Below are 13502 nucleotides of genomic sequence, written 5' to 3' on the forward strand. Positions count from 1 at the left end.
GAAACTGAATGCCTATCTTAGCACAACTCACAAAAAAAAAAATCACTTGAACTAATGAAATTAAATGTATGACCAGAAACTGTAAAACTCCTAAAAGAAAACATGGGGGAAAAAAAACAAAAAACAAACCCTGACACGGGTCTTGGCAACGATTTCTTTGGGTATGAAACCCAAAGCAAGTACAAGCAACAAAATTTTTAAAAAGTGAGACTATATCAAAATAAAAACTTTCTGCACAGCAAAAGAACCCATCAGTAAAATGAAAAGACAACCTATGGAATGGGAAAAATTATTTGCAAACCATTTATCAGGTAAGGTATTAATATCCAAAGTATATAAAGAACTCATACCACTCGAGAGTGCAAGCACACGCACACACCCATGCACGCGCACGCACACCCCCCCCCAATAATCCAATTAAAAGATGGGCCAAGGACCCAAAATAGACGTTTTTTCCCAAGAAGATACACATGACCAAAACGTACATGAAAAGGTGCTCAACATCACTAATCATCAAATGCAAAAGAAAACCACAGTGAAGTATCACCTCACACGTTAGAAAGGCCATTATTAAGACAAGAGATAATATGCTGGTGAGAAAATGGAGAAAAGGAAACGCTCGTGCACTGTTGGTGGGAATGCAAACAGGTACAGCCACTGTGGAAAACAGCACGGAGGCTCCTCAGAAAGTTAAAAATAGAAGTACTCTATGATCCAGCATTCCTACCTTTGGTAACGTATCTGAAGGAAATAAAAACATTGTCAGAGAGACAATGTTCCCATGTTCCCTGCAGCATTATTCACAATAGCCACGACATGGAAACAACCTGAATGTCCACTAATACATGAACGTATAAAGAGGTTGTGGTGTTCACACACACACACACACACACACACTCCACATATGGCATATGATATATATATATTACATATGTATAACATGGAACAGTACTCAACCATAAAGAAGAAGGAAATCCTGCTGTTTGCGGCAACAAGGAAATCCTGCTGTTTGAGGGCACTGTGCTAAGTGAAATAAGTTAGACAGAGATAGACAGACACTGCATGATCGCATATGTGCAATCTATTAAATAAGAGAGAAAGTGAGAGAGAGATAAGGAAAACTAACTCATAAAGATCAGATTTGCAGTTACCAGAGGGTGGGGGCTAGGATGAGAGAGAACTGGATGAATGTGGTCAAAAGGTAAAAATGTCCAATTAAAAATTAAATCAGTACTAGGATGTAATGTACAACATGAAGACAGTTAACACTGCTTCTATGATAATTTGAAAGTTGTTAAAAGAATAAATACTAAGAGTTCTCATCACAAAGGAAAAAACTTTTTCTTCATTCTCCTGTTTATGTATCTGCACAAGATGATGGAGGTTAACTAAACTTACTGTCATGATCATTTCATAATAAAAATAAGCCAAATCATTATATTGTATACCTTAAGCTTACTGTATACCAATTTTATCTTAATAAAACTGGAAAAAGGAATGGCACAGAGTTATAAACATTATTAAATTTTATTAACAAAAACTTTGTACATTTTCTTTAATACATGTGGAATTTTACATCTAGGTAAAATAACAACACATTCAAAATTTACCATTTATACAAATTGTTACAGAATAACAACCAGTGGGTTAAATAAGTAAAATAAACCACACCGATTTTTTTAATTATCTACAAAAGATTTGACTTTCTTTAAAATTCCCCTGAACATATAAAAATAAATTAATTTTACTTTTCAATTAAATCTACCAATTAGAAATATTACAAATCAAAATATCAATGTTATCTTATGAATTTTTCACAATACAAAACAGATTCACAAAACCTTATTTACAGAAATGAGGTAAGAACTGTGCAATGTTTAACCAAGAGACATATTGCAGAATTAACATGTTCTTCCAGCTAAGTACACAGTGGAGGTCTAATTACAGCTGGGTCTTTTCCACTAATAATTCACACATTTAAGAACAGTTCAATGATTACATCCCCAATTGTTCAATTTATACTCTGCCATACTGTCACGCCAGGAGTGTAGCTACCAAAGTATAAGGACTGTAAATACAAATTTCACCTGTTTCAGGAACTGTACTTGTTTTGCTTGTTTGTTTGAAATCACTGTCAGTAAATGAAAAGTTGTTTAAATTAAAAAAAAAAAAAATTCTTACCAAATCCACTCATTTTTCTTGTGACTCATTAGTGGATAAATACCCAGGTAATAGTTTTGCCTGAGCTATCTACAGTGGCATAGAAAGTTTTTAATAAAGGCAGAACCATGGGGAAGGCTGCTGGTGCAACACTGACTATCCCTACTACTCACAAGGACTGACGGTAGTGCAAGCTCAGCTGTCTAGAGCCATTTCAACACAACGGAGGTACTAACAGGCACTTGATTCAGGCCAAACCCGACCAGCAGTTTCCAGAGTGGCCCCTCTTTCTGAAAGAAATCTTTCGCTTTGAATTGATCTGGTTCCCCCAGCAGCCTTAGAACTCACTTAACTCAAAATATGAGTAGTTACTTTAAAATATGAGTAGGTCTTAGCACTTTATATTTAAAAAAAAAAAAGTATTTAGCAAAAGAAAATTACCTTTAGCAGAAGCAGACGTTATCATCCTAACTTGATTACCAAAATTGGCCAAATCCCATTATAAAGAAAATTTTTATAACAAAGATTGCCAAGTCCCAGTTGATGACCTATTAATTTGCAATACTTAACCAATAAAACTCCAATAGAAGATATTGGACAGTTCCTTAAAATTTGTCTTAAGATCTGACTCACAGAGCGAGCATACTGTAACCCAAACAAAAGACTGTATTTCATATTCTAACTGGTACAACAAAATCAAAGTTTATAAATGGAACAACTCTTTAGTTTTGCTGTTCATCTCTCCAATTTATAACAAAATTAGTTGTGCACCAACTACATTAAATTCCTCTTAGGTTGATAAACTCATTGCATGTAATTATTTCATTGACAAAAGTTAGTTATTAAATTTTTTTTTCAAAGTTCAAAAAAATCTGGGTTGAGGGATGGGGGATATATGGGAATTCCATTTCAGTGCAACAAAGCAACAAGAAAATTAATCAAAGCCTTACAAGAAAGTCCTTGCGGCAATTAATCCTTTGTTGTGCAGTTCATTTCTTGTCGCATTTCTTCATAGGTGTAGGAGGGCTGCAATGGCAGCCAGAGGAAGTGCTAGAGCAGCAGGAGAGGCGATCTAGAGGTTTCTCAAGTGTCAACTTTTCTCTTGAGTGACAGGCCCAGTTTTATCACTAAGTCTCTGCAGTTAAACAAAATCAAAGGCATTATGTAAATGAACACATGGCCCATGCTTGTGGTACTCGTCTCTTAAACTGGAATTATAATAGAAATAAGATGGTATATATAGTGACTTCATTTTTTTCTACAAGTTGGCACAACTGCTTTTCAGCACAATAGGAAAGACATGAGTTTACTGGTAAACATTATTATCTGCTTTCTATTAACCTCAGCAGTTAACAAAGACAGAAGGGCCATCTGAAGGACAGAACTCGGAGAACGGATGGAGAAATCATCCCCCAAATTGACTTCTCCACAAAAGCAGTAACATGGTATTGGAGAAAATGAATTTTTTATGGACTAACAAAGTCATGGGTTCTGATCCCACATGTGCCATTTGTCTCTTAAGCTTTAACCTCTTTGAGTCTCCTTTTACTAATCTATAAAAATAAAGTCCCTCGAGACTGAAATCACATATACTATTGTAATCTAACAAAGACGCCTAGCACATGGTGGGGTACACATAAATATAATTTCCCAGTCTTGCTTTTCTCCCATTAGGTACTTAATACTGCTCATTTTGTTCTTATTTATTATTATAGTTTTCCATTAAAAAACACATTCCATCCTGTATCAGTCAGGAAAAGGGAGCTTGTAAATATAGGCACACCTCATTTTATTGTGGATCACTCCACTGAATTTTCCCCCAAACTGAAGGTTGGTGGCAACCTTGTGTCAAGCAAGTCTACTGGTACTACCTTTCCAATAGCATTTGATCAATTTGTATCTCTGTGTCACGTTATTTTTTTTTCCAAGATTTATTTATTTACTTATTTGACAGAGAGAGAGATCACAAGTAGGCAGAGCAACAGGCAGAGAGAGAAGGGGAAGCAGGTTCCCTGCTGAGCAGAGAGCCCAATGCGAGGCTTGATCCCAGGACCCTGAGATCATGACCTGAGCCTAAGGCAGAGGCTTAACCCACTGAGCCATCCAGGCACACTAAGTCATTCTTACACTATTTCAAACTCTTTCATTATTATATTTGTTACAGGGATCTGTGATCAGTGATTACAACTCTCTGAATGCTCAGAAGATGGTCAGCGCACTTTTTTTTTTAGCAATAAAAAGTATTTTTAAATTAAGGTATGTGCTTTGGTATTTTTTTAGCTATTACACTATTGCACACTTGACAGACTACCTTCAGTATAATGTAAACATAATTTTTATATACACTGGGAAAAAAAAACATTAATCTGACTCACTTTATTATAGTATTTGCTTTACTGCAGTAGTGTGGACCTGAATCTGCACTATCTCCAAGGTATGCCTGTAGTTTGCTTTTTAATGCAAGAAAAAAACAGTATAAAAAGTCCCTAAATTAATACAGATTCACAGAGATTTCCCACATCTGTACAACACTGGGGAGGTGACTAGCTTTATGACAGTGATGGTAGTACTCACAATCAGAGGCAGGGGGCAAACAAAGCATTGAAGAGTTAACGAAAACCAATTAATCCTGCATTTTGAACCAACTTGTTTCTCAGTACAAACTCAAGTTTCTGAAGACTCACAGCGCAGTAAACAGCAAGCTTTTAAAGTAATGGGAAATAGCAAACATTGTGACTTTTCACACTGTGATTTGCCAAGTCTGCCCCCTCATTCTTTCCCTTCTTCCTTTTCTGGACATCCAGTCTCCATTCTATATCCCAATATCCTTCCTCTGAGAGGGCTCTGCCCTGAACTTGAATTTAGGGGAAATACTTATACTCCAGTAAAGAAGAGCTAATTGAAGGGGATAATTAATAGAAAGAAACAGCCTTAAAATGTGTGCTACTATATGTATAATACACTGTTCCTGAATCCATTTTTAATGTATCTTAACTGGTATATTGAAAGGCTAAGAGGCTATCACTTTAATGAAATTAATAATTTAATCCATTACAATTATGTAATTATGTATTTATGTAATTGTGTAATATTTCTGTAATAATAATTATGTCATTATGATTTAGTTTCTTTTTAAAATTAATTCGGCAAAATAACTGGAGTGCCCTAAAAATTTATATATTAATTTTATTATAAGCATAATTCAGTTTTATAAAGTACTTTAAAGCAAAATAATAAAAATATTCCAAAATTATCTAGATTGAATCTATAATTAAACAAATTAATGGAACCAAAGTTCATCAAAAAGCACCAACTACTATCTTTTGAATGGACTGTCCCATACCCCTTACTATAACTAAAATACACATTTTCATTTCCAATTCGGTAAATTATAACACGTACTTCAAACCATATGCACAAATTTAAACTAATGTACTTCAGGGGCTGTATAAATTGGCTTGGATCCTTCATGTTTACAATATCCAGCTGCTGAAGCAACTGGTTTTAAGAAGAAGTTATCAGGGGAATAATATACTTTTTTTAAATAAGAGAGAAAAGCTAAAGAGACAGTCATCTCTGATTCCTCAGTAAATTTCTTTTTATGATTTCACTAGGTAAGACAGAGCAAAGACACTTACTGTTACTTTCTGACTGGCATTGTCGCCGTGGATGGTAAGAAATGGGTTGGTGGTGGCTGGGTGGAGGGGCGGCGCCTGAGCTCCTGCCAGCAGGTTGTTGATGGGGATCTGCGTGGGCCCGGGGATCTGGAGCTGCTGCAGTTCCGGCGGGTGGTGCTGCTGGTGGTGGTGCTGCTGCATTAACTGGTACAGGAGGGCCTGATGCTGCTCCTGAGGTCGAGAACATGTGGGAGAAGATGAGCTCCCAGTCCCAGAATTCAGCAGTCAGTAAAGCCTGACTTTTCTATTTTCTTCTTTACTTTAATAGGAGATATTTAAATATAAGTCACATATACACTAAGAAAGAAAATAGTATCTTATCTGGAAAAATATACTATAACCATCTATTATAAAGTGTCAGTATTACTAGTGAATGGCTTCTTTTCAAAACAGGGCAAACAAATACAGGAGACCTAATCAAATTAGGTTGTCCATGATAATTAAGGGCAACAGCAACTTGGAAGTCATTAAGTTATCTGGATCTGACTTTAGAATATGTGCCATTCTCATTCCCAATTCTGGGAACAAAAAAGTAACTTTTAAAGTTCTCATTCATGCCAACAGAGAGTATGCCCTTGGTATAGTTATGAGATCATTTTTTGCAGCAAGTATGCATGTGATTTCTTGAGTGTTTACTATGTGCCAGGCACTGTCCTGAGACATATCAGCGGGGGGAAAATCTCTGCCCTTCTGTGGGCTCAGCCTGAGGCGGAGAGAGAGACCAACAAAATATTAAGATATGATTATTGGTAAGGACCAGGGTAAACAGGAACGTGTGGGAGACAATATTGGGGGGGTAGAAATCTCAGATAGGTCAGGGTGGTTCTCAACTGGACAAAGAGTTGGAGGCAAGGAGGGAATTCACTATGTGGATATGGAGAAAGTGGGGGGGGGGGATTTCTAGGAAGAAGGAAACATCCGGGGCTAAGGGGCTATGTGGGAGCATATCCCTGTGTGACTGAGGACTAGCAAGGAGACCAGGGGCAGGCTGAGGACAACTGAACGAGGAGGAGACAAGGAGAGAATGTGGGCCTCATGGTGGTGGGCCAAGAACACTCTGGCTTTTACTCAAAGTGATACAGCAAAGAAGGGGAAGGTTTTAAGCCAAGGTGTGACACAATCTGACTCAGGACTTGATGGATTCAATGGAAAGCATCAGATGAGAGTGAAGTATGATTGCGAGGTTTTGGGCTTGAACAACTACAAATCGGTGTTCCCTTTGGCTGAGGTAGGCAAAACTGTGTGGAGCAGGTTTGTGACAGATCAGCAGTTCAGTTTTGGACACACTATGCTTGAAATGTCTATTTCAAAACACCCTAGTGGAGATATCAAGAAAGCAGTTGGATACAGAAGTTTGAAATTCCAGAAAGTGGCCTGGCCTGAAGATGTAACATCTGCACATATTTAATACTGGACTGGAGAACGGCATTTGAAGCTCTATGAATGGAGGAGATCGTTGAAATTCTCGGTTACTCTGAAAGTGAGAGGCTGCGGTGAAGAGAGGAATGAAATGGTTGGGCAGGAATAACACGGCCGTAACCAGGGCTCCTGAAGGGTAAGGGAAGAAAGTGTTTCAAGGAGGAGGGAGTGATCAACTCTGTCAAATGTTGTTGCCAGATCAAGGAAGAAGGACAACTGCCCACTGACTGGTTAGCAGAACGAAGGCCATCTGGGAGGAAACAGCAAGCAGAAAAACAGGGCAGCAATTGGTGGGGGGAGGAGGGTCAAGCATGAATTTTTCTTAAGATGGGAGAAGTCAGGATGCCTCAGAAGAAAATGTGCCGCTTGTAAACAAACAAACTTCACCCCACAATCTTGGCTGACAAAGGAAAGATAGAATTTAAACCACTTCAGTTCTTGTCTCTGAGCAACAATGTGTGTGCTAAAACCTCCTTAACGAATCATGTTCTAGAAATGAGATGTCTGGGGTGCTGGGGTGGCTCAGTCAATTAAACAGCTGCCTTAGGCTCAGGTCATGATCCCTAGGGTCCTGGGATAGAGCCCCATGTTGGGCTCCCTGCTCAGCGGAGAGCCTGCTTCTCCCTCTCCCTCAGCCTGCTGCTCTGCCTACTTGTACTCTCTATCTCTGTGTCAAATAAATAAAACCTCTAAAAAAAAAAAAGAAAAGAAAAGAAAAGAAATGAGTCATCTATATGTACTATTACTAATAATAATCTTGTTTAAGAGGAAGGACCCCAAATAAACCATATTTTAGTATTTCATATTAAGATGAGAGATAAGAAAACAAGATCACATTTTAGTGCAAGCATTAAAGAATTTATATACAAGCTATCTTTTTACCACTGTAAGAACAGTAACAGTGAAAACGATGATCCACGATCAAAACAAGTATTTTCAATATATTTTTGACTAAAGTAAAACAAAATGGGAAGAAATATTTTACTTATTTATAACAATTTTTTGAATTTTTTAAAAGATCATTCATTCATTCATTCATTCATTTATTGAGAGAGACTGAGGGAGAGACCTACAGAGAGAATGAGAGAGAGCAGGAGCAGGGGGAAGTGATACGGGGGTGGGGGGGAAGCAGGTTCCCACTGAGCAGGGAGCCCAATGCGGGACTCAATCCCAGGATCCCAGGATCATGACCTGAGCTGAAGGCAGAGCCTTAACCAAATGAGCCACCCAGGTGCCCTAAAGATTTTTTTAAGTAATCTCTGCACCCAAAATGGGGCTTCACCTCACAAAAGAGCAGGAGTCCCACACTCTACTGACTAAGCCAGCCAGGCACCCTGAGCAGATACTTAGAAAGAAATTACAAACAAAGGCTGAAACTCTGAGCTAATTAAATAGTGCATTCTCTGAACAGTCTAACTCAGTGAAGTACGCTAGGGAAATGGAGCTAGAGATAGTTGCGCAAATACAGCAACCCGTCTGGCTTTAAGTTTATGACCACACAACGCGGGCCAGAATATCTCTGCATGTGAGCCACACACTTTGAATATTTTTTTTAATATTTTATTTTTAAGTAAATCTCTATGCCCAACATGGGGCCTGAACTTACAACCCCAAGAGGTGCACACTCTACCAAATGAGCCAGCCAGGCGCCCCTCCCCCACCACACACTTAGTCAATTCGTCCTCTCTTCCAAGATACCTATTCCACATTTGCTTCTCTCCTCTGACCACCAATATCTTTATTTCCCCCAGCTGATACTTTAATTCTTTTTTTTTTTTTAAGATTTTATTTATTATTTGAGAGAGAGCACAAGCAGGGGAGGGACAGGAGAGGGAAAGTAGACTCCCAACTGAGCAGAAACATGGGCCCCGATCTCAGGACCCTGGGATCATAATCTAAGCCGAAGGCAGATGCTTAACTAACTGAGCCACGCAGGCACCTCTGATACCTTTAATGTAATTTTGAAAATTAAAAACCTTAACAGTGGGTTTCCTCAACCTCCTGTCATAAAAGCCCTCTGACAGCTGCTCTGCCTGCCCCCTGCATACAGTAGAATGCCGCTCTCCACTCCCCTTCCTTTCCGTCCCCTATGAAGTACTTGGCCGCTCTGCTATCCTTCCTCTCCCCTGTTCCCATCAACATATACATGTACTGTCATATTCAAAATGAACAAGAAACCTCCCCCTCAGACCATGTCGTTCTTCCATTAGCTGCTCATTTCTCGGCTTTTTTAGAGTGAAGTGTCTGGAGCTGCCAATACTCCATCTTCACTTCCCCTCCTGCCATTTTCTTTGGAACCATTTGAGGTGGTTTTTACTTCTCACCACAATTGTCAAAACCTCCAGGCAGCCAAATCCAACAGTCAATTTACTTGTCCTCCCCGAAGTATTTTTACACAGCCAAGTCCTTCCTTCGTTGATACATCTTCTTCACGCGGACCCAAGGACACCACTTTTCAGTTCTCTTAACTCGCTGGTCACTTTTTCCCCACATCCTTTACTAGATTATGCTCCTCTTCCAGGATAGCCAGGGCTATCTCAATCCTCAGATATCAGTCCTCATTCCCTACGGGTCTCATAAAATCTTGTAAACCTAAGTATCATATATGCAGCAATGCCCCCAAATTTGTTATTTCTAACTGCATCCTTTCCCTGGACTCCAGACTCACACAGCTGTCCAGTCCACATCCTACTTAAACACCTAAATAGACATCTCCAACTTAGTATGTCTGTATCAGAACTTGTGCTTTCTCTCCAAAACCAGCTGTTCCTCTAGGTCTTCCAAATCTCAGTAAACTGCAACATCCCATTGTTTAGAACTCTTCCTTACCTTGAATGTCTGACAAACAAGTCTTGTTGGTTTTATCTTCAAAATACACAATCCCAGATGGTCCCCCCACTCCGCCCCATTTATCCTATTTTAGAAACCACATCTCCTACCTGGACTACTCCAATAGCTTCCCTACTTCTCCTTTTGCAACTATCTCCCCTCCCAACACATACAATTTTCCGCACAATGACTACTAATCTTTAAAAAATGGGAATTGTTATATGTCACTATTCTGTTTAAATCTTCCAATTAATTCTTTAAAATAATCCTGAAAGAAAAAGTGAGGATATATGAAACAAGATTTTTAAAGTTGAGATAATTATTTAAAATAATATACTATATACTGTTTTGATACATTTGAAAGTTTTCACAAAAGTTTTTTTTTTTTTAAATCACCAATGGCATCATATCATACTCAAAATCTAAATTTCCTGCCACAGACAGCCAAACAAGGCTCACCAGGGACTTTCTCTCCTCTGCACCAGCCTCTCTCTTATTCTGCAGTCATGCCAGCCATCTTTCTAGTCCTCAAAACATAAACACTGGTCTTTTCCACTGCTACTCTTCCATTCCCCTGAGTCAAAAAATTCATGTTCCTTCAACTTTTATTCAGGTCTACGCTCAAAAGTCACCTACTCAAAGAGGCAAGACTCCACTATCTAAAATTAGCCTCTCGTCCCACTGTTCCTTTATCCCTTTGCCTTCCCTCATTTTTCTTCTCAGTGCCCATCACTACCGAAACCATATATTTGCTTATTGACCACCTCCACTGTCAGAATGAAACCCCATGAAAATACAAACTCATCATCACATCATCACATTACCAGAGTATAAAGAGTACCCCAGGACATGTTCTAATACTTGTAAATCAATCAATATAATGTCACTACAGGTATCGTGGACTATACCAAATGGCAAAACAAACTATTCTGGGGGTTATTATGCATCCGGTAATGCTATTTCACAAAGTGGGTAAGTCTATACCCATGTTAAATGTCTACTTCAGCTTAGAACACTTGCTCCTAACAGAAATCAAATATTATCAAAAGAAAGAACTTACTGGCGTGAGCTGTTGAGAATTTAACAACTGCTGAAACTGCTGTTGGTGAAGAAATATTTGTCTTTGCTGGTCAGAAAGTAATCCTAGTCCTGAGGCACTGAAAAACGATTAAAATTCTTACTTTCTCCTATATACTGTTAATGTTTTTAAAATGTAAAATGAAAGACAACTTTTCAATTTGGTGTTTAATGAGTTAACAAGTCAAATCTTTAAATATAATACTTTTCTGATAACAATCACATACAAATTTTTTTTCTCTCTCTCTGTGTATACAGGTAAATAAGAATTCACATTGTCAAGAAATGTTTTGTTTTCCTTTTTATTATACAGCAAGAAGGCACTCAGTACTTTTTGGAATAGAAATTTAAATGTGTTTATAACACGCACATAATTTTTTATTATTCAAGGGTAATTTAACCCACACTAAATAACATGTATGTAAAACAAAGAAAAATCCCAACTACTAATTGACTTGACCTAACCTTTTTTTAATGGTCCCAATGGAGAGTAAAATTAAACACCAAAGAAAAGGGAGCCAGAAAAATAGTTTACTCGTATCCATTGCAAATCCATTTAAAACAATTTATTCCTCAAATGTATGTCCAGTAACAACATGGCTTTAATCCCCTTATTTTGAACAAACAGTCAAATGAAAGTCCAATACCATGAAAACAGTTTCACTCACAGGAAATTCAAGATCATTTGATATAGGCACTGATTCCTATATCAAAATCTTTAATTATAAAATTAGAACTGCATAGCTGAATTCTAAGAAATCAATATTCACTCATATGTGATCCTCATTACAATATTCTTTTTCTTCAAAATGTAGGATACATGAAGACAATATACAAGGGGAGGTAACACAGATCAAGAATGAAATTTTTAGAACAGAGTACATTTAATGCTTTATTACTGAAAGTGATTTAACTTTGTTTTAATTTGAATTAGTTAAATTTCCAACATAAATGGCTCTCAAAGTAATACACTTAATCTAAAAGTTTGCTAGTTTTCATTTCTTGTTGATTACATCTACAGGAAGCACATTAAAAAATCCCAATCTGAAAGCATGGACAATACTGGTACTCTGTTGCACTCAAGAACCCAAAATAGATTAAGTGAGTTTCTTACCTGTTCGTCAGTGTAGCTGGCATTGGATGTGTTGCATTAGGTGGTACAGTTGTATGGGTGAGGGGGGTAGGGTTCTGGGATATTGTGACAGGGGTCTGAATAACCCCATTTAAAGCTCCTACAATGCCATTAATTGCCAGTTGGTTACCTGGCAAAGCTCCAATTATTCCACCCACTGCAGGCACTGCAGGAATGGTGGATGTTACAGTCTGCATTCCACTAGCCAGTGCCCCCACCGTCACACCATTGACCTGCTGCACTCCACTAACACCCGAGCCCTGCTGCGCTGGACTCTGCCCAGCAGGAGGGGGAGTAGAAAGAGCAGAAGAGCTGCTGGTGCTTTGTCCACTGGAGGTTAAGTCCTAATGTAAGAAAGAAAAGAAACTTAAGTCAGAACACAGCAAAACTGTTTAAAATCATCTTAAACCATTTAATGTGGTATACTACTGTTTGTAAAAAAAAAAAAAAAAAACAACAAAAAAAACAACGCAGAAATGAAACTAACCACACCAAAATTACCTGATTTAACACAGGAAGAGAATTATCAGGTAAAAAGCTGTTTCCTAGATGAGGGCTCTTACTGCTGTTCAAGGAATCAGTGGTAGGAGCTAGAATAATAAAAGACAAAAAGAAACCTATTTACCCTGTTACATTACATTTTGTGTAAGATTAAAGGCTTTATCTAAAAGCTTATCCTGAAGCCCACATTAAAAACACTTAAATATTAACTCTTGCTAGACCTAATACCAGTTTAAAGGGAAAAAATCTATAACTCTATTGAATACTATGGCTTTAAATCAATAAAAAGATCATTATACATTTAAATAACTATTATAGTTAAATTATGTGCTAAACAAGTTAGAGCAAATTCAAGTTGATCACTTGACAGATCCTTCATGTTCTTTGAAAATAACCTATCATTCCTTTTCTACATCTTCATATAACTAGTTATTATTCACTTATTATGAGAAAGATCCTAAAAGTCTATCCTACTTTCATTAGATATGCAATAAATACTTTCATACTTACCATTCTGTGCTGAAAATGCATGCATTTGATGAGATGGACTAGGATTTGTTGTTATTGTTGGAAAAGGCACTGAGAGCTGTGCATTCAATAACTGAAGACGTTCCTTTTTGGCTGTCAAGTTTTTAATCTGCTCTTCCAATCTCCGATTTTCAACTTGAAGTTGGTGTAATGACTTCAGCATTCCCAAAACTAGCAAA

General features: G+C 37.8%; 1 protein-coding gene across 15 annotated transcripts in view; it reads right to left on the reverse strand.

The window, feature by feature from the left end:
- Positions 1–1508: 1508 nt before the first annotated feature.
- The window catches only part of MLLT10 (MLLT10 histone lysine methyltransferase DOT1L cofactor), a 245785-nt gene continuing 233791 nt past the window's right edge, over positions 1509–13502 (reverse strand). For all 15 annotated transcript variants that reach the window (XM_045084991.1, XM_045084990.1, XM_045084989.1 and 12 more), the window contains 6 exons: positions 13306–13494; positions 12796–12884; positions 12277–12638; positions 11146–11242; positions 5799–6008; positions 1509–3295 (listed from right to left, as the gene is read on the reverse strand). In XM_045084991.1, the coding sequence (XP_044940926.1) occupies positions 3251–3295; positions 5799–6008; positions 11146–11242; positions 12277–12638; positions 12796–12884; positions 13306–13494 (992 nt within the window). In that variant the 3' untranslated portion in view covers positions 1509–3250. The remainder of the gene's footprint in view (positions 3296–5798; positions 6009–11145; positions 11243–12276; positions 12639–12795; positions 12885–13305; positions 13495–13502) is intronic.

This window comes from Mustela putorius, unplaced genomic scaffold (genome assembly GCF_011764305.1).
Source record: "Mustela putorius furo isolate JIRA1106 unplaced genomic scaffold, ASM1176430v1.1 tig00000827_pilon_pilon_pilon, whole genome shotgun sequence".
Taxonomy (NCBI): domain Eukaryota; kingdom Metazoa; phylum Chordata; class Mammalia; order Carnivora; family Mustelidae; genus Mustela; species Mustela putorius.